The 22,931-nt window shown below is 42.0% G+C and overlaps 1 protein-coding gene across 1 annotated transcript; it reads left to right on the plus strand.

Annotated features, from left to right (window-relative positions):
• Positions 1–709: 709 nt before the first annotated feature.
• FHL5 (four and a half LIM domains 5) lies at positions 710–22,931 on the plus strand. The gene is made up of 5 exons (XM_060237465.1): positions 710–872; positions 2,394–2,568; positions 4,279–4,448; positions 13,877–14,063; positions 22,709–22,931. Exons 1-5 carry the CDS (start codon positions 714–716, stop codon positions 22,858–22,860), a joined length of 843 nt encoding a protein of 280 aa, XP_060093448.1. The 5' UTR covers positions 710–713; the 3' UTR covers positions 22,861–22,931.

A 22,931-nucleotide genomic window follows, 5' to 3' on the forward strand; every position in this document is an offset into this window, starting at 1 on the left:
GGTGAGTTAAAGGGCCTGCGGATCAGCTGTTTCGCAGGCCCTTTAACTCATGCGGGGGCTGGGGGCTGCTTCTGCTGCCAACCCGCATGCTGTTTTAGGAGCAGGGAAGGGAGGGCTGCGGCGAGCTCACCACTGCCCTCTCTTCCCCACCAGTAAAATAACACGCGGGCCAGCAGCAGAAGCAGCCCCCAACCCCCGTGTGAGTTAAAGGACCTGCGGATCAGCTTCCCTCACAAAGGCAAACTGCTCTCAGTCCATCACAGCCCCCCCCCCCAATGTTACTTGGTGATGTTATCAGTGCAGGGCGGGGGGGGGGGGTGCCAGAAGTTAGCCTTGCCTAAGGTGCCAGAAAGTCTAGAGATGTACAGTATGCTGTGATTTCTGTCTTTAACCATGGCTGCAGATTGTTTCAAGCTTCAAACCACTATAAACTTTGAAAATGAGTCAAATGTGTACAATGGCTTTCTATGGTGTAGGATGAGAGGAGGGCCATTTCCAAGCAGGGGCACCAATCTCTGTAGTCTGGAGATCAGTTGTAATAGTGGGAGATCTTCAGGCCCCACCTGGAGATTGGCAACCCTAACTTGCAATTACAGGTTCTAGAATTTAGGAATACTAAACACTGCAAATCACCTCAGGACTTTTGACGATACCCTTCGTGTGTGTATGTGTGTCTGTATGTTCCTTTTTTAAAGAAATACTGAGAACTTCAAATGGCCAGTGTTCATTCTAACTGTCATCACTGTATGGGCTCCCTTTGTGGAAGGCAGTATGCCATGAAAGAAGAGAACGCCTACTGTGTTAGGTGCTACGATAGCCTTTTCGCTAACATCTGTGAAGAATGTAAGAAACCCATTGAATGTCATTCCAAGGTAAGTACTAGAGGCTAACAATTTGGACAGTAGAAAGAAATTTCCAGGTATTTTCAATACTGGTGAAATACTTAAAATTTCTTAAGGGCAATCCTGGATTAATTCATATGGAGACATAAAGGGCTAGTAGGGTTGGCTACTCCAGCTTGGAAAATATCAAAATATTTACGGATGATGAGGATGGGGTAGTTTGGGGTAGAAGGGAGGTCAGTGGAGAACTAATGCTATAGAAACCGCTCTCCAGCACTGCCGTTTCCTCCAGGGCGCAATCTGGAAATCAATTGTGATTCCAAGAGAATTTCAAGCCCCACCCCTGGAGGTTGGCAACCCTAAGGACTGGTAAAAAAGCATTCATTACTAGGCAAAATAATCTTGTTACATTTCCTAGCAATATGTCTGTTGAGTGGAGTGGATTGTCATTTAAAAAAAAATTTAAACATTTCAACATACCCTTTCTACCTTATTCAGAATCCCCAAGGCAGCAAACATTAAAATCTTTCAAACATTAAAAAGAGCATATAACATTTAAAAAACAAAAATATTTAAAACAAATTAAACATATAAACACAAAATATAATACTGAGCTAGAACAAGAGGACATGTAGTGTAGCTTAAAACACTAGGGATGTGCACAAACTGACTCACAAACTAAAATTCATGATGATTTTGGGCCAGTTCGTGAACTTCAGTCAACCAGCACAAACTTTTCATGAACTTTCAAGTGCTTCATGATGGTTCATAAATGGATACCTTTCCAGACAGACTGTCTCCACTCACTCAGAATGTTTACCAAACTTCAAAGCAACAGGGGGCAGAATTGCAGGGCATGTAGAGGAACATCAAGGGGAAGTCCCCTGCAAGTTTGATATTTCTAGCTTCCAGAGAGTCTGTTCTATACATTCCTGAACTTTTGCCTATCATTTCCTCAGAAAGCACTTTCCTGCGGCACTTTCTTTGGGGGTCATAACTCAGACCCTGTAAATCCTCACCAAATTTGGAGGGCATGTAGAGGAGATCAGCCAGAGATCCCCTGTGAGTTTGGGGTTTCTACCACATCTCAAATCTCATGAATCAAACCAGTTCATTTGGCACCCAAAGTTCATGATGGTTCATGGTTCACAAGCCAGGGACGCCATGAACCATCACAAATTGCATTTTCCTGGTCCGTGCCCTTCCCTATAAGGCCCTTTCCTATATAGACTGCCTTCCTTCCCTTAACTCAAGACAATATACATCACTGTGCCTTCAGACTATACCTGGGGTCCTATTTCTTTGTAGGATCCTATGGATTTACAACTTTCTGTAGTACAGTATCCTGGAAATGAGTAGGGAAACAGGTTGTTCTAAAGCTGTTATCTTTGGAGCCAGCTACACAATGTCTATCCCTTTCAGCCATCTCTGAGGTCATCTCTGTCATTCAGTCTGCACCAGTAGCCCATGATGTCTTCCACATTGATTGTATCTGCCTGCATTTTTAAAGGAAACAAATGCTTTTATTAACATGCATTTACTGTCTCAAAGGATCTTGCTTACAAAGGCTGTCACTGGCATGAAGCGTGCTTCAAGTGTGCCAAGTGCAATCACTCTTTGGTGGAAAAGCCTTTTGCTGCCAAAGATGATCGCCTGCTGTGTACAGAGTGTTATTCTAATGAGTATTCATCAAAATGCTTCCACTGCAAGAGGACCATTATGCCTGGTAAGTTAACAAGGAAAGTTTTTTTTTAACTCCCTAACTAAATAAAACTGGTCCGTGGCATTCTTAATTAAATTTGAGCAATTGATTAGTTGAGCTTAAAAGGCAAGTCTTCATTTTTTTGGACTTGAGCAAAGTCCTTTCATCAAAGGGTCTTTTCAGATAAATACTTCCATGTATCCGAAATGTGCAATCCTTTGGTGGGGGGGCGGGGTAGAGTTTGCTCTTTGCAATTAAAACCAAACGTTGCTGGGAAAATCCGTTCTGGTCTTCTAGTGTTAGCTGTTATTTTATTTACCATTGCATTGGTAAACCCCCATTATCTAAAGAGGGCCAGGGGCAGGGCAGTATTCATAATTCTTATTTTGTTTTATCCTCAAAACAACCAGCTTGCCGCACCCTGTGGCCCCTGAAGACAGCTAAACCCATGATGCAGACAGAGGCCATAATACCATTGCCACTTGGAAGATGAAGGGGGGGCCCCATGTTTGTTTTAAGGTTTATTTTTATTTTGTTTAACATCCAGTGCTAGAAATTCAGGTGCTTGCACAATGTAGTGTGTTATTTTGGTTGGTCTTAATAAAAAGTATATAGATATTATTTTCAGATATTGCTATGGACCAACACAGCTACCTATCTCTTTTAGTGTTTTGTGAGGAAAGTGAGACTGAAAGAGTAAGAGGCTGAAACGAGCTTCATGGGAGAAGGAAGATTCCTAGTTTAACACTCTATCTAGTCCAGTGTGGCACTCATGGGACCAATGGTGCTCACCAACAGGCTTCCTAGTAGCCATTTGCTTCTTCCCTAAATGAAATAACCAGTCTGGATTTCTTCCTCTTCACTGGTGCAGGAGATTGGTTCAGAAGAATCAATCACCTTTTTGTTTACAGGTAGCACCCATTCAGAAACAGCAGTTTCTATCACTAGAAGATACTTAACTGGCAACCTGTTGATATTTTGTAATTGGCCGCAACCCTCATTGTATGCAGGCAACCACTACTCATTCTCAAAATTCCAAAAGGACCCTTGAGGGTCAACAAAATGGTGGAGGGTCCTCAGGCTGTAGTCTAACCACTATGCCACACAAGTTCTCAAATATGCGCTCTGCAATGTGGTTGGCTGAGTATGGTTTGGAACTCATAGTTAATGTCTGTGGGATCACTAGCTATCAACATTATCCACATTGCAGGCCCATACTATTTTGATTATCTTTTAATATGTTTAGATTTAGCTATTAAAAGGTTTTAGGTCAGCTCAATCAAGAAACAAAAATGTATGCTTGTAAAAGTATTGCCAAAATTTACATACAGAGTACAAGCGATAAGAAACTCCCCAAAATAAATTCTTAATAAACAGGAAAAGCATATAACCTAAGAGTCACAAGATTTATGATGTCTGTACCAGGAAGGGATTTGTTGAAGTAAATATAGTAAGCAAAAGACACCCACATATAGTACTGTTTTGCTTCTCTTTAGACAGCATTTTTCAGTTCTAAATCCTGTGGTATTTGGATGACCTTTTACATTTAACAATAAAATCTGACTGAGAAATCTTCACATGAACTTTCTTCGCTGAACAAAAGCTGATAATACTGTAAGAGTGAATTATGAAGAAAGAACTTCCTAATTTTATGATTCTTTATTGGATGATGCATCTTTATAAAACATGCACAACTGGCCAATAATCAAAGTGATTCTGTGTTTGGTTTTGCAGGCTCTCGTAAAATGGAGTTTAAAGGCAATTGTTGGCATGAAGCTTGTTTTGTTTGCCAACATTGTCGGCAACCACTAGGAACAAAGCCTTTGATTACCAAAGACAATGACAATTATTGTGTACCTTGCTTTGAGAAGCAATTTGCTCAGCGTTGTTACTCTTGCAAGAAGGTAATAACCTAATGCAAATAAGTGGGGGGAGGAAGGGAGACTAGAACATTTCAAGGAATTCAACTGCTCTTATAAAATCCTGATCCAAACATTTTCAGCTCTGCTGGCACTGGACATCAACAGAGACCAGAGAGAAGGGATAAAAAAAGGTAAAAGGTAAAGGTAGTCCCCTGTGCAAGCACCAGTCATTTTCAACTCTGGAATCACATCACAACTTTTTCATGGCAGACTTTTTACGGGGTGGTTTGCCATTGCCTTCCCCAATCATCTACACTTTTCCCCAGCAAGCTGGCTACTCATTTTACCAACCTTGGAAGGATGAAAGGCTGAGTCAACCTTGAGCCGGTTACCTGAACCCAGTTTTCGCCAGGATCGAACTCAGGTTGTGAGCAGAGGTTAGGATTGCAGTACTGCAGCTTTACCACTCTGCACCATGGGGCTCTGTGACCAACAGAGACCAGAGAGAAGGGATGCTAATCCCATATACCCAAATCATAATAAGTAAGTCAGTGCTGTAACAGCACTATGTTTTTAGTAATGTGCTTCATATTTCAGGAGCATCGTGCGAGCTTTCTGGGATACAGGAGTGTTTCACTTCTGTACTCTGTGAGTATCCTTCTGTGCATCTGATCCCAAAGGGATTAGGCATCTTTCCAGTCCCATATAAATGATATTCTATGGCAATTACTGCACCAAACTAGAGCTCTTTGGGGATTTACTGAGATTTTAAAAATCACTTATCACTGTACTACAGTCCCAGGGGGAAATTGCATGCTGTTATGGTTTTCCTTTCTTGTGGGAAAATAGTTCAGACTTCTGGGGAGGGGATGGAATTGTGATAGTCCAACCTCCTGTACAAAATCAGCGTCTGCCAAGAAATTATAGGAATGTGTGTGAAGGACTGATTTCCAAAGAGTTATTTGGTGGGGGTGAGTATAGATGATTATTTAATGAAGTGGTAACTGAAGTTTGTCAAGACTTAGATCCTATGCAGCAGGACCAGAGCTCCACTGCATAACATTTGTTAGCTGCCTCTCTCCCTTGCAGAACTCAAGACAGACTTACAAAATAACCAAAATTTATTTACAAGACAAAATAACAGCAATATAAATAGGATAACAATTATAAAAAACAGTAAAAAGTCACAAGCTTAAAACTCCAGTTAGGACTGCCAGTGAACTAAATCCGTCAAATACAGTCCTAATAAAGCTATATTCAGCTGCCTCCTGAATACCAACAGTGAGGGGGTCAAGTGCAATTCCCTGGGGGAGGTTGTTCCAGGCAAGCTATGGTTGCCAAGTCTGTGCTGGAAAATACCTGGAGACTTTGAAGGTGGATCCAGGAGAGGGGTGAGGTTGGGGGAGGGGAGGGGCCTCAGCATGGTGCAATGCCATAGCAGCCACCCTTCAAAGCAGCCATTTGCTCCAGGAGAGCTGATCTCTGCCAACTGGAGATGAGCTGTAAAAGCGGATGATCTCCAGGCCCCACCTGGAGGCTAAGTAACACTGAAGATAAACCATGAATAATGATTTAAAATACTCTAATGTTGATGTACTGAGTTCTTTTTATACAAAGTATGATATGACATTCAATCACAATGTTTATACCCACAGAATAAAGTGATAATTCACTATGCAGTCCAATAATATGTCCATTTAAACTCCTAGAATAGTATAATGAAGAAAAAGCACACTCCTTGTAAAAGTGATTCTTCTGTGCCAGAGACATAGGTGAAATGTAGTTCAACAACTGAAGCCTCTGTGTTCCACAGGTCTAATATTGGCTCTGCATGGACTTAATGTAGACCAGAGAGAAGGGATGCTAGTCCCATATACCCAAAGCATAATCAGTAAGTCAGTACTGTAACAGCACTATGTTTTTAGCAATGTGCTTCATATTTCAGGAGCATCGTGCGAGCTTTCTGGGATACAGGAGGGTTTAACTTACACAAATGATTAACAAACAATGGCAACATGCTCTCCCAGGATAATCATTAGTATGTTTTGATGAAGAGATCTTCCAGCCATATTGCTTATCTCGGAACTAAAAAAAACGTTTCAATGTTACACCGTTTGATAACAATAACTCAGTGTATGTAAATCTTAACCACAAGCATATGATACTCACCCTCGCTCAAGTTATTTGGGATGCATAAGTCATTCATTCAGAAAGGCAATTTGGTTCAAGACTAGCCCCTACAATATATTACTTGCAGCTGAGATGCTCAACTGTGGTCTTAAAGAGACCAGTATCCAGTTCCAAAACATACAACTTTTATGCATAACAATGTAACCAGAAATGAAAATTAATACATTTATGCTGAGCCATCTTGTTGATACTAAACAATGTTGCTTAATAGAGGTATGCAAGCACACTGTCTTAACAATTAATTAAAAATAACAACCACATCATCAGATCAAAGGAATACCCTGAGAAACTACTGTTATTTATAACTGCTCAGATCCAGAGAAACATTAAGCCCATGCAGAGCCAATGTTAGACCTGTGGAACACAGAGGCTTCAGTTGTTGAACTACATTTCACCTACATCTCTGGCACAGAAGAATCACTATTACAAGGATTGTGCTTTTTCTTCATTACCCTATTCTAGGAGTTTAAATGGACATATTATTGGACTGTATAGTAAATTATCGGTTTATTCTGTGGGTATAAACATTGTGATTGAATGTCATATCATACTTTGTATAAAAAGAACTCAGTACATCAACATTAGAGTATTTGTAAATCATTATTCATGGTTTATCTTCAGTGTTACTTAGCCTCCAGGTGGGGCCTGGAGATCATCCGCTTTTACAGCTGATCTCCAGTTGGCAGAGATCAGCTCTCCTGGAGCAAATGGCTGCTTTGAAGAGTGGCTTCTATGGCATTGCACCATGCTGAGGCCCCTTCCCTCTCCTCCCCACCCCTCTCCTGGATCCACCCTCAAAGTCTCCAGGTATTTTCCAGCACAGACTTGGCAACCATATAAACTTTGTGATTAAGTGTCATATCATACTTTGTATAAAACAAACTCAGTGCATCAACATCAGAATGTTTTTAATCATTATTCACAGTTCATCTTCAGTGTTCCTCAACCTTCAACATGTTTCACATTGTTTTTGTTGCCCACCTGGAGGCTGGCAACCCTAGCAAGCCACATAAAGCTTTAGATGAGAAAAACAACATCTTGCATGAGCAGATTGGTAGCTGGTATAATTGCTGTAGTATTGGGGTGACATGTTCCCAATGGCACGGACCAGCAGTCTAGCTATAGTATTCTGCAGTAGCAGCAGCCCTGGGGTGGCCCGAAGTAGAGAGTATTGCAATACTCCAGTCTAGATGTAACTAAGGCATGGATCACAGTGACTAGATCTGACTAACCTGGAAGTCGATGCAGTTGATACACCAGCTGAAGCTGGACAAAAGTACTCCAAGCCATCACAGTCACCAAAGGTGACCTCTATGTCAAGCAGCACTTCAAGCTGTGAAGCTGGCTGTTCAAGGAGAGTATAAGCCCATCCCTAAAAGGAGAGACCTTGAGTCCCTGGTCTGCCTTTCTGCTAACCCAGAGAACTTCTGTCTTGTCAGGATTAACAACTTTCCCTTGTTAGGATAAAGAAAGTCCACCTCCCACTGTAGTCCTCTATGTCCCCTCAAATTCTGCCCCCAAGAATCAAGGGGTTTCTAGAAACATTAGAACATAAGAAGTGAAGCCATGTTGGATCAGGCCAGTGGCCCATCCAGTCCAACACTCTGTGTCACACAGTGGCCAATATGTGTGTGTGTGTATACACACACAGAGACACACAGACACACACACATTTATATATATACACACACACACACACTGTGGCTAATAGCCACTGATGGACCTCTGCTCCATATTTTTTTCCAATCCCCTCTTAAAGCTGGCTAAGCTTGTAGCTGCCACCATCTCCTGTGGCAGTGAATTCCACATGTTAATCACCCTTGGGGTGAAGAAGTACTTCCTTTTATCCGTTTTAACCTGACTGCTCAGCAATTTCATTGAATACCCACGAGTTCTTGTATTGTGAGGAAGGGAGAAAAGGACTTCTTTCTCTACTTTCTCCATCCCATGCATAATCTTGTAAACCTCTATCATGTCACCCCGCAGGCGACGTTTCTCCAAGCTAAAGAGCCCCAAGCGTTTTAACCTTTCTTCATAGGGAAAGTGTTCCAACCCTTTAATCAATCTAGTTGCCCTTTTCTGCACTTTTTCCAATGCTATAATATCCTTTTTGAGGTGCAGTGACCAGAATTGTACACAGTATTGTGCACCATCGATTTATACAGGGGCATTATGATACTGGCTGATTTGTTTTCAATTCCCTTCCTAATAATTTCCAGCATGGCGTTGGTCTTTTTATTGCAATCGCACACTGTCTTGACATTTTCAGTGAGTTATCTACCACGACCCCAAGATCTATCTCTTGGTCAGTCTCTGCCAGTTCACAACCCATCAACTTGTATTTGTAGCGGAGATTCTTGGCCCCAGTGTGCATTACTTTGCACTTGGCCACATTGAACCTCATCTGCCACGTTGACGCCCACTCATCCAGCCTCAGCAGATCCCTTTGGAGTGCCTCACAATCCTCTCTGGTTCTCACCACCCTGAACAATTTAGTGTCATCTGCAAACTTGGCCACTTCACTGCTTACTCCCAACTCCAGATCATTAATGAACAAGTTAAAGAGCATGGGACCCAGTACTGAGCCCTGCAGCACCCCACTGCTTACCTACCTCCACTGCGAAGACTGCCCATTTATACTCACTCTCTGCTTCCTATTAATTAGCCAGTTTTTGATCCACAAGAGGACCTGTCCTTTTACTCCATGTCTCTCGAGCTTTCTAAGGAGCCTTTGATGAGGAACTTTATCAAAAGCTTTCTGGAAGTCAAGGTAAACAACATCTATTGGGTCCCCTTTGTCCACATGTTTGTTTACCCCCTCAAAGAAATGTAACAGGTTAGTGAGGCAAGATCTTCCCTTACAGAACCCATGCTGAGTATTCCTCAATAACTGGTATTCATCAATGTGCCTACTCATTCTGTCCTTGATAATGGTTTCTACCAACTTTCCCGGTATTGAAGTCAGACTGACTGGCCTGTAATTTCCTGGATCTCCTCTGTAACCCTTTTTAAAGATGGGGGTGACATTTGCTACCTTCTAGTCCTCAGGAACGGAGGCAGATTTCAATGAAAGATTACATATTTTTGTCAGGAGATCCACAAGTTCAACTTTGAGTTATTTCAGAATTCTTGGATGTATGCCATCCGGACCTGGTGACTTATTAGTTTTTAATTCATCAATCAGTTAAGAACATAAGAACATAAGAGAAGCCATGTTAGATCAGGCCAATGGCCCATCCAGTCCAACATTCTGTGTCACACAGCGGCCAAATATATATATATATATATATATATATATATATATATATATATATACACACACACACACACACACACACACTGTGGCTAATAGCCACTGATGGACCTCTTGTAGGACATCCTCTCTTGTCACCTCAATTTGACTCAGGTCTTTTAACACCCCTTCCAAAATTAGTGGTTCTGGAGTGGGAAAACACTTCTCATCTTCCACAGTGAAGACGGAGGCAAAAAATGCATTCAGCTTCTCAGCCATTTCCCTATCCTCCTTCAGTAATCCTTTTACCCCGTGGTCATCCAAGGACCCCACTGCCTCCCTGGCTGGTTTCCTGCTTCTAATATATTTGAAGAAATTTTTATTGTTGGTCTTTATGTTTTTTGCAATATGCTCCTCATAGTCCCTTTTTGCCTGCCTGATCACAGTCTTGGATTTGATTTGCCACAGCCTGTGTTCCCTTTTATTAATCTCACTTGGACTAGCTTTCCACCGCTTAAAGGAGTCCTTCTTACCTTTTACATCTTCCATTACTTTGTTTGTTAACCATGCTGGCCTTTTCTTATACCTGTTTTTGCCTTTCCTAACTTGTGGAATATATTTTATCTGAGCTTCTAGGATTGTAGTTTTAAATAGCATCCAAGCTTCCCCAAGGGTTTTGACTGCATTTACCTTTCCTTTTCGTTTCCTCTTCACATGCCTCCTCATCTCAGAGAATTTACCCCTTTTAAAGTTAAAAGTGGTTGTGCTGGTCTTTTGGGGCAACTCCCTATTTATACAAATGGTGAAATCAATAACATTATGGTCACTGCTCCCAAGCGGTGCAATCACTTTTACATCTCTCTCCAAGTCTTGGGCATTACTTAGGACCAAATCCAGGCCCGCCCCACCCCTGGTAGGTTCTGTGACCATCTCCTCCATAGCACAGTCACTGAGAGCATCAAGAAACTCAATCTCTTTCTCGCGACCTGAACACATATTGACCCAATCAATCTGCGGGTAGTTAGAATCACCTATTACGACACAGTTTTTACGTTTAGCCGCTAACTTTTATCCTTCCATCATATTATAATCATCCTCTATCTTTTGATTTGGTGGGCGATAATAAACTCCCATAGTTAAATTTCCTTTTGGGCCCTCTATTTCCACCCAAAGCATTTCTAGAAGGGAATCTAATTCTTTGACCTCAGTCTTACTGGACTGTATACCCTCTCTGACATACAGAGCCACCCACCTCCAACCCTTCCCTCCCTGTCCTTCCGATATAACTTATATCCAGGAATCACCATGTCCCACTGATTCTCCTCATTCCACCAAGTTTCATTGAAAATTGTTCTTCTCCTCTTCCACATGTGGAAGATCCTTTCTAAAGGAAAAAGGAATGTTAGGATTCCAAGCCCAAGTAGCTCCATGCCAACTGGACTTTCAGCTGCGGTTAGGAGAATTTAATTATGTTTGCACTTGAACAGAAAACGAAGGGAGTAGGGAAATGGTAACATTGTTTCTCTATTGCAGGATTACGGGGGAATGGTTTACCAGATAGTTCTATTAAAATGCCGTGGTAATTACCAGCTGGTACTTGATAGTCTGTGTCCCTCTTTAATTAAAGTGGTTGCGGAGAAAGGAAATGCCTGATGCCTCTAATAGAAATCAGTTGCACATATGAGGCACATTACTGAAGGCAGATTCTTGTTTTAAATAAAGTTTTGTGACACAAGTAAAGGAAATGTTTTTGAACAAAGGAAGTAAGGTGACAATTATAATAATAAGGATTATTTCAAGGGCTAGAATGCCTTGGCTGCTTCCAAATAGATCCAGGTGGGCATCATCAGTATTATCATTGTTGTTATTATTATTGTTACATTTTTATGCTGCCTTTCCACTCTCTCAGAATCCTCAAAGTACAAACATAGAAAACATTAGAACAATTTTTTTAATTAAAATTATAAAATAATTCAATTTAAACACATAAAAACAGCAGTAAAGTAGGGCCAGTAATTGCTATTGGAAGTATGCCAGCTAAAACAAAAGACATCAACAGAAGGAGGCAGATCAATTTCTCTGGGGAGGGAGTTCCAAAAATTTGGTGCCACAACCGAGAAGGCTCTTTATTTGGTCATCACCCATCTAGCATCAGGTGGCAGGGGCAACTGAAGCAGGGGCTCAGAAAATGATAGGTAGGTTTGTATGGGAAGAGGCAGGTCTTAAGATATATTAAAGGTCAATACCAGCAACATGAATTGAGCCCAGAAGCCAACTGAAAGCCAGTGTAAATGGAACAATACTGGAGTGATATGGTCTGCACAACTTACTCCAGTCAACACTCTGGCCACAGTATTCTGCATCGATTGTAGCTTCTGGACAGTCTTCAAAGGTAGCTCCATGTAGCGTGCAATGCAGTAACACAATCTAAATGTTACCAGGACATGCACCAAAGTGGCAAGATCCTTTCTGCCCAGGAAGAGCTGCATGTGCTGCTGGTGAAAGGCACTTTTCAAAGCTGGTGAAAGGCACTTTTGGCCATGGCTGTCCAACTGTCCAATAGGAAGTCTGGGTCCAGGAGAGCCCCCAAGCCATGAACCTGCTGTTTTAGCATGAGTGCAACCCCATTCAGTACAGGGAATTACTCATTTCCTGGGTCAGATTCTCCCACCATCAGTAGCACCTCTGTTACGTGAGGATATCTCCCCTCACTGTTTCTTCTTTATAATCTCTAGTAATGCAAAATGTGTGATGCGATACCTGTCACACGTTTCCCTTGCTCGTTGTTTAGTTGGCTGCTACTACTGAAGGTTGTACAAATTCATGATACAACATTACATCACTCATTCTGTTTTACAAGGAATTACAGATATGGAGGAGAGTAGACATGATGCTTCTGTTGTGGGAGAGATAAGTGACTGCTGCCAGTCTCTGATAATTTCTCATTGAGGGATAAGAATCTCATTTTTCACCATTCTGTTTGGATCTTAGTGGATGAAATAACTGTCTCATGTTACAACCTCACTCTTCAGTCCTGTTCTGAAGCACACACGGGACTTTTTCACTATAAAAGTTCTTTCCTTTACTTCTGTTGAGGGGACAACTAACACACCTAGGAATCCAACATGATCACTAGAGCACCCAGGGCTGGATTAACAATTAGGCCAAGTAGGGACTGGCCTATGGGCATCCACGCCTTGAGGGGCCTCGTGCCGGCTTCCCCCCCCCGCCGGTTCCTCCCCTGCTTGCAGTCCTCCAAGCCTGCATGCACAGTCAGCAACTGAACCGCTCTTTGCCCAACTTGCTTGGTGCGGCTGCTCCTAATGTTGTTGCCAAGTTTGCCTCTCTCTGACTCTCCCCTGCAGCTTTGTCAAAGAGGCTTTTGAAAAGGTGCCTGCAGGTTGCAGTGGGGGCCATGGGCAGCGGGGCATGCGCTCTGAGATAATTTGCAAGGGGGCCTCTAAGATTTTGACTGCCTAGGGGCCTCCAGGGGGTTTAATCCAGCACTGAGAGCACCTCTGGATCAGATCCCTAATTTGCAATGCAGACCTTTGCTTCTTGACTGCAGTTTATCTTACATTCTTGTATAAATTAGGAGGACTGTAGGTCATCTGCTTTGAAGTGGTAGATACTTTGATAATATTCTGTATATAACTGGGAGCAGAAGTAGCCAGCAATGCAAGATGAGGTTTAGCTTCTTTATAAAAGCCTTTTGTAGCACCAGAGATCAGGACATTGTACCTAACAAATTACCATTCCCCAGGGGAAGCATAGGACAGTGTTTCTGAACATGAACAAAATGGTGAAGGGGTAAATCTTCTTTGCCAGAGTTTATTATTCAAAGCAGACTCCATTCCTACATTTTTTTCTTTTTAAGGAAACTAACCAATTAGTAACCATTTTTGAGAATAATTTAATGCCTTCTACAGTGCTAATGTACAATAAGGTTCTAGGCCCCTTTCTGTTCTATATTTTTACACTTCCATGACCAACTTCAAGGCATCTTGCTATCCATGATTTTAACAGACTTTTGTTTTTCATCCATTAGGTGATAACTACTGGTGGTGTGACATACCGTGACCAGCCATGGCACAAAGAATGCTTTGTATGTACAGGATGCCAACAGCAGCTTGCAGGTCAACGGTTCATTTCGAAAGATGAGCATCCTTACTGTCTTGAATGTTTCAGCAGCTGTTATGAAAAAAAGTGTGAGGCCTGCTCAAAGCCCATTACAGGTGACTGTGGACTATTTAGTTACACAAATTTTATTGACTGTTGCCATTTTAATAGGGCTGTTTCTGCCAAGATCAAATAAATTTTACAAGTTTAAACAGATTAACTAAGCAAATAAGTTTTTACATATTTGTATATGAGTAAAATATTATCTCAGAAGGAAACCATGTTCTTACATGTTAGATAGGCCCCAGAGTAGAATGACAGCCCCTAGGAGTAGCAGAAATATTCTGCGGCTAGATTGACAGGTTGGGGAATTTGTTCTTCCTGTGCGCAAAGCATGTGCAGCACGATGGTGTCACCCAGAAGTGATACCATCACACCAGGGATGCTCTAGGACTTGTACTAAAAACCATACCATAGTGTTTTACCATGATTCCTAGAGATCACACCAGAAACTCCCTAGGATTCCTGGTAAAACTCTATGGTACCATATAGTTTTTAGCACAAGTCCTAGAGCATCCCTGCACAACATCTCTGGCATGATGACATCACTTCTGGGTGACATCACCACTCCGTAGACGGCATGCACCAACAGGGCTCTTAGGGAGTGGGGATCCCCCAGTGACCTGCTTCCTGCTGGCAGGTTGGGGCCCTCCTGGGTGGGGGATTCCCCGCCCCCAGTGGGAGCTTGGCAGCCCTATAGCCACTGGAAGTAGCTATAGGATGGAAATAATAGGTCCAAGAGTGAAATGATACCCCCTATAATTGAATAGGGCCCTCCTAGTTGAATAGGTTACAATGGAAGAGGGGAGTAAGCTAGCCACAGGTATATATTTAGGGATAGTGTGGGAGAGTTACTATTCTACAGGCAAGAGGAAGCTCCTGTGATGAAGCACACTGCTTCAGTGACAAAAGTGTCAAGGAAAGGTAAGGAGACAGGTAAGTTAGGCATCTGGGGGCATTTGGCAAGAGCATGACAGGGCCTGAGAAGTAAACCTCTTTCCTCCATTACACTGGTTTCAATCACCAGTGCTCTGCACCTGTAATCACGAACCTTATTGTGGAATAAAATATTTTACACTGATTTCAATCGTAGCAGCCATCATTCCACTCTGAGAGCTATGATTCCATTCCCAGAATATTTCTGCTACCCATAGGGGCCATCATTTCACTCTTGGACTTCTAATTCCATTCTGAAAATACTTCTGCTGCTTCCAGGTCCATCATTCCACTGTGGGGACTGTCACGCCAGTCCCAGGACACTTCAGCTACTCCCAGGAGCCACCATTCTATTCTGGGACCTTTTATTTCAGGCTCAAGACACTTCTCCTATTCCTAGGAGCCATCATTCCTCTTGGGGGGCTGTCATTAAAGGACCAAAACACTTCTTCTACTTCCAGGGACTGTTGTTTCATTCTGGGGGCTGTCATTTCAGTCCCAGAGCACTTCTACTCCCAGCTACCATCATTCCACTCTTGGGACTGTCAGTCCAGTCACAGAACAGTTCTGCTGTTTCCAGAGATGTCTGGATTCTGTCATTTCAGTCCCAGAACACTTTGGGTCCTGTCATTCAAGTCCCAGAACACTCAAGCTACTCCCAGAGACCTTAATTCCCTTCTGTGGGTCATTGTTCCAATCCTAGTGTTCTCTATCTCATTCTGAAGTCCTTCATTCAAAATCCATTACACATTTTCATTGCAACTATTCTGTGTTGTAATATATTTCAGTGGAGCCCATGCAAGCAAATTGGCATTTCTGGCTCTCACTATATACAATGGGCCTTCAAGCCTCTCCCATTGTTTTCAGTAGGCAATCTTTTTAGTACATTCTGCAGCAAATACACCAAATCCTCACAAGCACAGGAGCAAAAGCTGTGTGCAGACAGTGAGGGGAAAGCTGAGGAGGTGGGAGGGAGACAGGAGGAGCTATGGGGATCTGAGGAGGCAGCCCCTTCCCCTTCCTGCTGCTGATTCTTTCAGATGCACAAAAGGTGCCACTGTGAGTGGACGCACCAGGAGGCGGAGCTCTCATTGGTCAGCAAGTGACCACCACCTAAGCCAACCCCTGATGCTGGGCCTGTCTGCCACCTTAGTCTGAAGTAATCTCAAGGTTTTCTTTAAGGCTTGTTTTGTTGTTTGAGCATAGGAAACATTTTTAAGTTTTCTGTAATTGAGGAAAAGGGTTTAGTTCCCAGGTCTTGTCATGCTCTTGCCAAAAAGGTAACTTTAAATTTAGCTGAATCTTCAGTTTACTATCTTTTTCCTTTGATGTCTACATTTCCAGTGAGTCTTCACACCAGGAAAGAACTGAACAAACTGACTTCTGTATAACTACAGCAAAAATAAAAGAAGCTGAAGTAACTAATACCCCTTCCCGTTTGGTCCCCGGAGGTGTTTAAAGACAGCACACATTCAGTGGGGCTTCCTAACATCTTGGGTCTCATGTGGGGGTAGACACAACTGATGTCCCCATTCACAATCTTCTACCACAGAAGAGAATCTTATCCAGGCACATCAGAACATTCTAAAACACTCCTTAAGGTACTCATTCATTGCAGAGTCAGTCGTGCCCCATCCTGGCCAGGAACAGTGGTGGAAAGCAGTGTTCCCTCTAAGTTTGTTTATTTATTTATTTTGATTTATATCCCGCCCTCCCTGCTGGAGCAGGCTCAGGGCAGCTCACATCATAAAATCCCAACAATAATTAAAATTAATAAGTATTAAAATTACACATTCAGCAATAAAACAATAAAAGATATTCAACAGTTAAAACAGTTAAGGAAATCCTGTGTTTTACACTAAGGGTCTTACTGACTGTATATCTTAATAATGTGCCATACACATCACCAATTCCTATACAACTCTGCCAGTTTTCTCTGTTCAACCCTTTTGCCACAGCTAAAAGCACAAATATAATCTTGTATGAGGAGCACTTAGGTTGTGTTCAACCATTAAAGCAATCAACTTCGAAGAACTGAAATTATGCATTTATTATAATGGTCTTTTATTTCAAAGACATGTCAAATAAGTAAACAGCTACTTCTCAGAGTAAACAATGTAGCAAACAGTGTTCTTGTATTGAAATACAAATCAATGGAGCACTCCAAATATTGCTGTAATATAATTCAGTCAGTGCATGATAGATGCATCTACCAAAGCAACATGATAACTCACCTTATGGTTCCATAATTATACAAGCAAGTTCTTATTTTAGCATTTTAGCACATGATTGTTAAAATTATTTTTAGCACAATATATCCCCACACACATAGTTAGAGTGGGTAAATAGAACAGACTGCAGTTTAAAATACTTTACTGAATATTCAGTGCTGGTTTGCCTTTCATTGTGAAGTGTCAAAAAGAACAAACAAAAAAGGCAGAAGTTTGTCCTTATATAATTTATGCATCATGCTCCTGATTTGTATCATGCAACAGTGGGGCAAAAGTCTACTATGGCAAGCAAGCATTCCGTCTTGTATCTGAAGTGAAGCTGAATTCTTTTTACTACTTGGCAAGATAATACAGTGTAGTAGATCAACTGTTAGATGGGGAGTCTTGAAGGCGGCCCTACTCCACCTTGAATCTTATTCAGCAGTCATGAGCAAGTCGTCATTATGCCTTTCAAGTTGCAATCATGCCTCATAATGCTCTCAAAATGCATGGTTGCCATTTTCTGAGACCTGTGTACTTGAAATGAGAGCTGTACGTATTGGAAGCATCACAGGTAATGTAAGCTCCTGGTGGAAGCATCACAGGTTGTGGTAGGCTCATGGTATACGTGGTTGTGCAATACTTATCTCTCAGACTTCTTTACTTCACAGAGGAGGAAAGCAGGGGAAACACCATCCTATATATTAAATGCAAGTACATCATCCTGAGCTCTTTGGAGGGAGGCCAGGATACAACTGTAATAACAAACAACAATGTGCAAAGGAGTTGACAATTTTGATACCACTTGACAATTTTTTGTGTCCAACTACTAAATTATGCTAAAAGTGAAGAATATAAAATATAAAAATAGAAAGCATCCTGAATACTGGAGAAGAGCACACTGAGAGGTGAAATATTGCAATTGGGAGCTCAGTCTATTATCTATGAAAATTTTGCATCTAAAAAGATTTTTGTGGAGTTCTGATATGGAAAAACAAAACAAACTATAGGCCTGATCTAGGGTGGAAGATGAACATAGAAGGCGTTTTATTTATTTATTTGATTCCTAGCCCTCCCTCCCCTGCACAGCAAGGTTCAGGGTGGGTTACAATAATGTAGACACAAAAATGTAAACAGCAACCTAGATATAAAATAATCTCTAAACACTACGTATACATCAATCAACCGTTAAACAATAAGAAGGCAGTACATAATACAAATTAATACATCCACTCCCACAGGCTCTATGTGTATGCAATAGTAGATGTTAACTAATAGTGAGGCAAGTGGGTGGATATGTTGATGCTAGGAGCTCGATTAATTTAGCCTCAGTCTGAAGCTTTAATATTCCCAGAGTTGAGCAACCAATCTTGCCAGCAAAAGAAAAGCTGATTTATGATTCAACATTTGTGTTTAAAGGGCTTATAATTAAATGTTTGGCAAACACTCAGAGGCTATTTAAAAGGACTCAAGACCATTAGCTTGAGCTTAGAAACAAATTGAACGCCCTCTTACTCCAGCTCTGAGAAACAACATTGGCAATTAATTCAAAATTTTGTAATTCAAAGAGGAGGGGGGGGAACCAAAAAAAATGAGACATTGAGTCATTGTTTGTATTAATGTATGCAGTGTTTGCCAAACATTAAAGGGAGGCAGTGGGGCCCTTGAATGACCAAGGGGTAAAAGGATTACTGAAGGAGGATAGGGAAATGGCTGAGAAGCTGAATGCATTTTTTGCCTTCGTCTTCACTGTGGAAGATGAGAAATGTTTGACCGCTCCAGAACCACTAAATTTTGTAAGGGGTGTTGAAAGGCCTGAGTCAGATTGAGGTGACAAGAGAGGAGGTCCTACAACTGATAGACGAATTAAAAACTAATTAAAAACCAGGTCCGAATGGCATACATCCAAGAGTTCTGAAAGAACTCAAAGTTGAACTTGTGGATCTTCTGACAAAAAATTGTAATCTTTCATTGAAATCTGCCTCCGTTCCTGAGGACTGAAAGGTAGCAAATGTCACCTCCATCTTTAAAAAGGGTTCCAGAGGAGATCCGGAAAATTACAGGCCAGTCAGTCTGACTTCAATACCGGGAAAGTTGGTAGAAACCATTATCAAGGACAGAATGAGTAGGCACATTGATGAACACGGGTTATTGAGGAAGACTCAGCATGGGTTCTGTAAGGGAAGATCCTGCCTCACTAACCTGTTACATTTCTTTGAGGGGGTGAACAAACATGTGGACAGAGGAGACCCAACAGATGTTGTTTACCTCGACTTCTAGAAAGCTTTTGATAAAGTTCCTCATCAAAGGCTCCTTAGAAAGCTCGAGAGACATGGAGTAAAAGGACAGGTCCTCTTGTGAATCAAAAACTGGCTAATTAATAGGAAGCAGAGAGTGAGTATAAATGGGCAGTCTTCGCAGTGGAGGATGGTAAGCAGTGGGGTGCCACAGGGCTCAGTACTGGGTCCCATGTTCTTTAACTTGTTCATAAATTATTTGGAGTTGGGAGTGAGCAGTGAAGTGGCCAAGTTTGCAGATGACACTAAATTGTTCAGGGTGGTGAGAACCAGAGAGGATTGTGAGGCACTCCAAAGGGATCTGTTGAGGCTGGGTGAGTGGGCGTCAACATGGCAGATGAGGTTCAATGTGGCCAAGTGCAAAGTAATGCACATTGGGGCCAAGAATCCCAGCTACAAATACAAGTTCATGGGGTGTGAACTGACAGAGACTAACCAAGAGATAGATCTTGGGGTCGTGGTAGATAACTCACTGAAAATGTCAAGACAGTGTGCGATTGCAATAAAAAAGGCCAATGCCATGCTGGGAATTATTAGGAAGGGAATTGATAACAAATCAGCCAGTATCATTATGACCCTGTATAAATCGATGGTGCGGTCTCATTTGGAGTACTGTGTGCAGTTCTGGTCGCCGTACCTCAAAAAGGATATTATAGCATTGGAGAAAGTCCAGAAAAGGGCAACTAGAATGATTAAAGAGTTGGAACATTTTCCCTATGAAGAAAGGTTGAAACGCTTGGGGCTCTTTAGCTTGGAGGAACGTCGCCTGCGGGGTGACATGATAGAGGTTTACATGATCATGTATCGGATGGAGAAAGTAGAGAAAGAAGTCCTTTTCTCCCTTCCTCACAATACAAGAACTCGTGGGCATTCGATGAAATTGCTGAGCAGTCAGGTTAAAACGGATAAAAGGAAGTACTTCTTCACCCAAAGGGTGATTAACATGTGGAATTCACTGCCACAGGAGGTGGTGGCTGCAAGCATAGCGAGCTTCAAGAGGAGATTGGATAAAAATATGGAGCAGAGGTCCATCAGTGGCTGTTAGCCACAGTGTGTGTGTGTGTGTGTGTGTGTGTGTGTGTGTGTGTATATATATATATATATATATATATATATATATATATATATATATATATATATATATATATATATATATATATAAATAATTTTTTTTTGGCCACTGTGTGACATGGACTGCATGGGCCATTGGCCTGATCCAACTAGGCTTCCCAACCCTCCCACTCTGGCGGGAGTCCCCTGGGTTTGCAGCCTCATCTCCCGGTCTTCAAGAAGTGGGAAGCGGGGGGTGGGGGGTGGAGGGAGGGGAGAACATACCTGTAGGCTTCATTATAGAGCTCCTGAGCCGTTTGTAAAATGTCTGCAGCTTTAAGGCTGGGCAGGGAGCAGGAAGGGCTTGGGAGAACAGCCCCGCCCTTTCTTTTGCTTTCACTTTCACAGCAAGAGTTCTCCGGAAGAAGATCTGGTAAGTGTGTGTGTGTGTGTGTGTGTGAGGGAGGGGGCAGGGGATTCCCTGGTTTGGAGGCCCTCCCCCCTTTTAGAAAGCGTGGGGGGGGAGGGAAATGTCTACTGGGCATTCTATTATTCCCTATGGAGAACGATTCCCATAGGGAATAATAGGGAATTCATCCGTTGGTATTGGGGGCTCTGGGGGGGGGCTATTTTTTGAGGTAGAGGCACCAAATTTTTAGTATAACATCTAGTGCCTCTCCCCAAAATACCCCCCAAGTTTCAAAACGATTGGACCAGAGGGTCCAATTCTATGAGCCCCAAAAGATGGTGCCCCTATACTTCATTATTTCCTATGGAAGAAAGGAATTTTAAAAGGTGTGCTGTCCCTTTAAATGTGATGGCCAGAACTCCCTTGGAGTTCAATTATGCTTGTCACATCCTTGTTCTTGGCTCCACCCCCAGTGTCTCCTGGCTCCACCCCCAAAGTCTCCTGGCTCCACCCCCAAAGTCCCCAGATTTTTCTTTAATTGGACTTGGCAACCCTAGATCCAACATGGCTTCTCTTATGTTCTTATGCCCACATACATGTGCAAACACGTACATATGACCAGAGGCCAGCATACTTTCAGGACCGTCTCTCCCCATATGAACCCCGTAGGTTCTTAAGATCAGCAATTCAACACCTCACCAAAGACATCCGGCTTGTCTTGACTGGAGCCAGGGCTTTTTTGGCCCTGGGCCCTGCCTGATGGAATGAGCTACCTTTGGAGATTTGGGCCCTATGGGACCTGCTGCAGTTTTGCAGGGCCTGGAAAACAGCTCTTCTGCCAGGCTTCAGTTGAGGCAGAAGACATCATCTATCTGTCCTCGCCCACATTTGGCGATTGGGATCTGATGGATCTCTGGCCCTGATTGGTCATGATTGCTGGATCATGACTGCTGAGGCAGAGTTTTAAATTGGTATTTTAGCTATTTATATTGTAATCTAAATCCTGTTTTAATGGTTATTTTAATATTGTTTTAAATTGTTTTAAATCTTTGATGTAACATGCCCTGAGCCTGCTTGCAGGAAGGACAGGATATAAATTGAAGGGAACAAATAAAATTTAAAAAAAAAACAATATACTTCACAGTTTCTTAAATGGGCAAAATCGTTGATGGCTTCACAGGAACATGTTTTTCAGACTTAGCTATATTAATGTTTACAGGGCTTTTTTTCTGGAAAAAGAGGTGCTAGAACTCTCAAGAAGGAAATGGAGAAGCACACAGGTGCTCCTCATGAACTTTTAAACATTTTTTGAGAATTTTGTTTCCACAAAGAGGTTCTGGAATTCCATTGTGCCATGTTCTCCCATGGAAAAAAACCTTATATTTTAGATCTGTAGTCCACCCTGCTTAATAATTAACTGCTGCATCATGTTAATGCATTATTTCTTAAAGTCTTCTTCACCTTTCTACCCTGAAGCCATGGTCACATACAAGAAATCATAAAACACAATCAAACTCTCAAACCATTAAAATGATTCAGTTACAGTATACACTTAAAAACCATCTATATTTCCTCCCTGAGACACACAACTAAGCATTACAGCTCAAGCTTTGCCTTGAGATTTCTGAGTTAGAGGGAGCTCTGCCTCACTATTGGGTTCATGTGTTTGCTTATGTAAAGTCTGAACATTGTCTAGGAGAAATAAGAAAACGTTGCTTTATTAGAGAATAATTACCCATTGCGATCTGCTGGAAGATATGCATAATCATACTTAACTATCTCCTGTTTTTCCTTTATAGCTCTTGGTGGAGCCAAATTTGTCTCCTTTGAGGATCGCCAGTGGCACAGTGACTGCTTTAACTGTGGGAAATGTTCCAGCTCTCTGGTGGGAAAGGGGTTTCTTACTCAGCAGGACCAGATCCTCTGCTGCAAGTGCATCAGCTCCATATAGCTAAATACACCCAAAAGCAAATCTGTTACTGCCTATGAATTGTCACTATTTGCTTTAATCATTCAGCAAAC

This window comes from Heteronotia binoei, chromosome 1 (assembly GCF_032191835.1).
Source record: "Heteronotia binoei isolate CCM8104 ecotype False Entrance Well chromosome 1, APGP_CSIRO_Hbin_v1, whole genome shotgun sequence".
Taxonomy (NCBI): domain Eukaryota; kingdom Metazoa; phylum Chordata; class Lepidosauria; order Squamata; family Gekkonidae; genus Heteronotia; species Heteronotia binoei.

What these genes read in the sequence shown, in the direction of transcription:
- FHL5 (XM_060237465.1), top strand. Translation starts at nt 714, where the DNA reads ATGGCCAGTGTTCATTCTAACTGTCATCACTGTATGGGCTCCCTTTGT. An exon ending in CAAGAGGACCATTATGCCTG is followed by an intron (nt 2,569 to 4,278) that starts GTAAGTTAACAA and finishes TTGGTTTTGCAG; the next exon opens with GCTCTCGTAAAATGGAGTTT. An exon ending in CTGCTCAAAGCCCATTACAG is followed by an intron (nt 14,064 to 22,708) that starts GTGACTGTGGAC and finishes TTTCCTTTATAG; the next exon opens with CTCTTGGTGGAGCCAAATTT.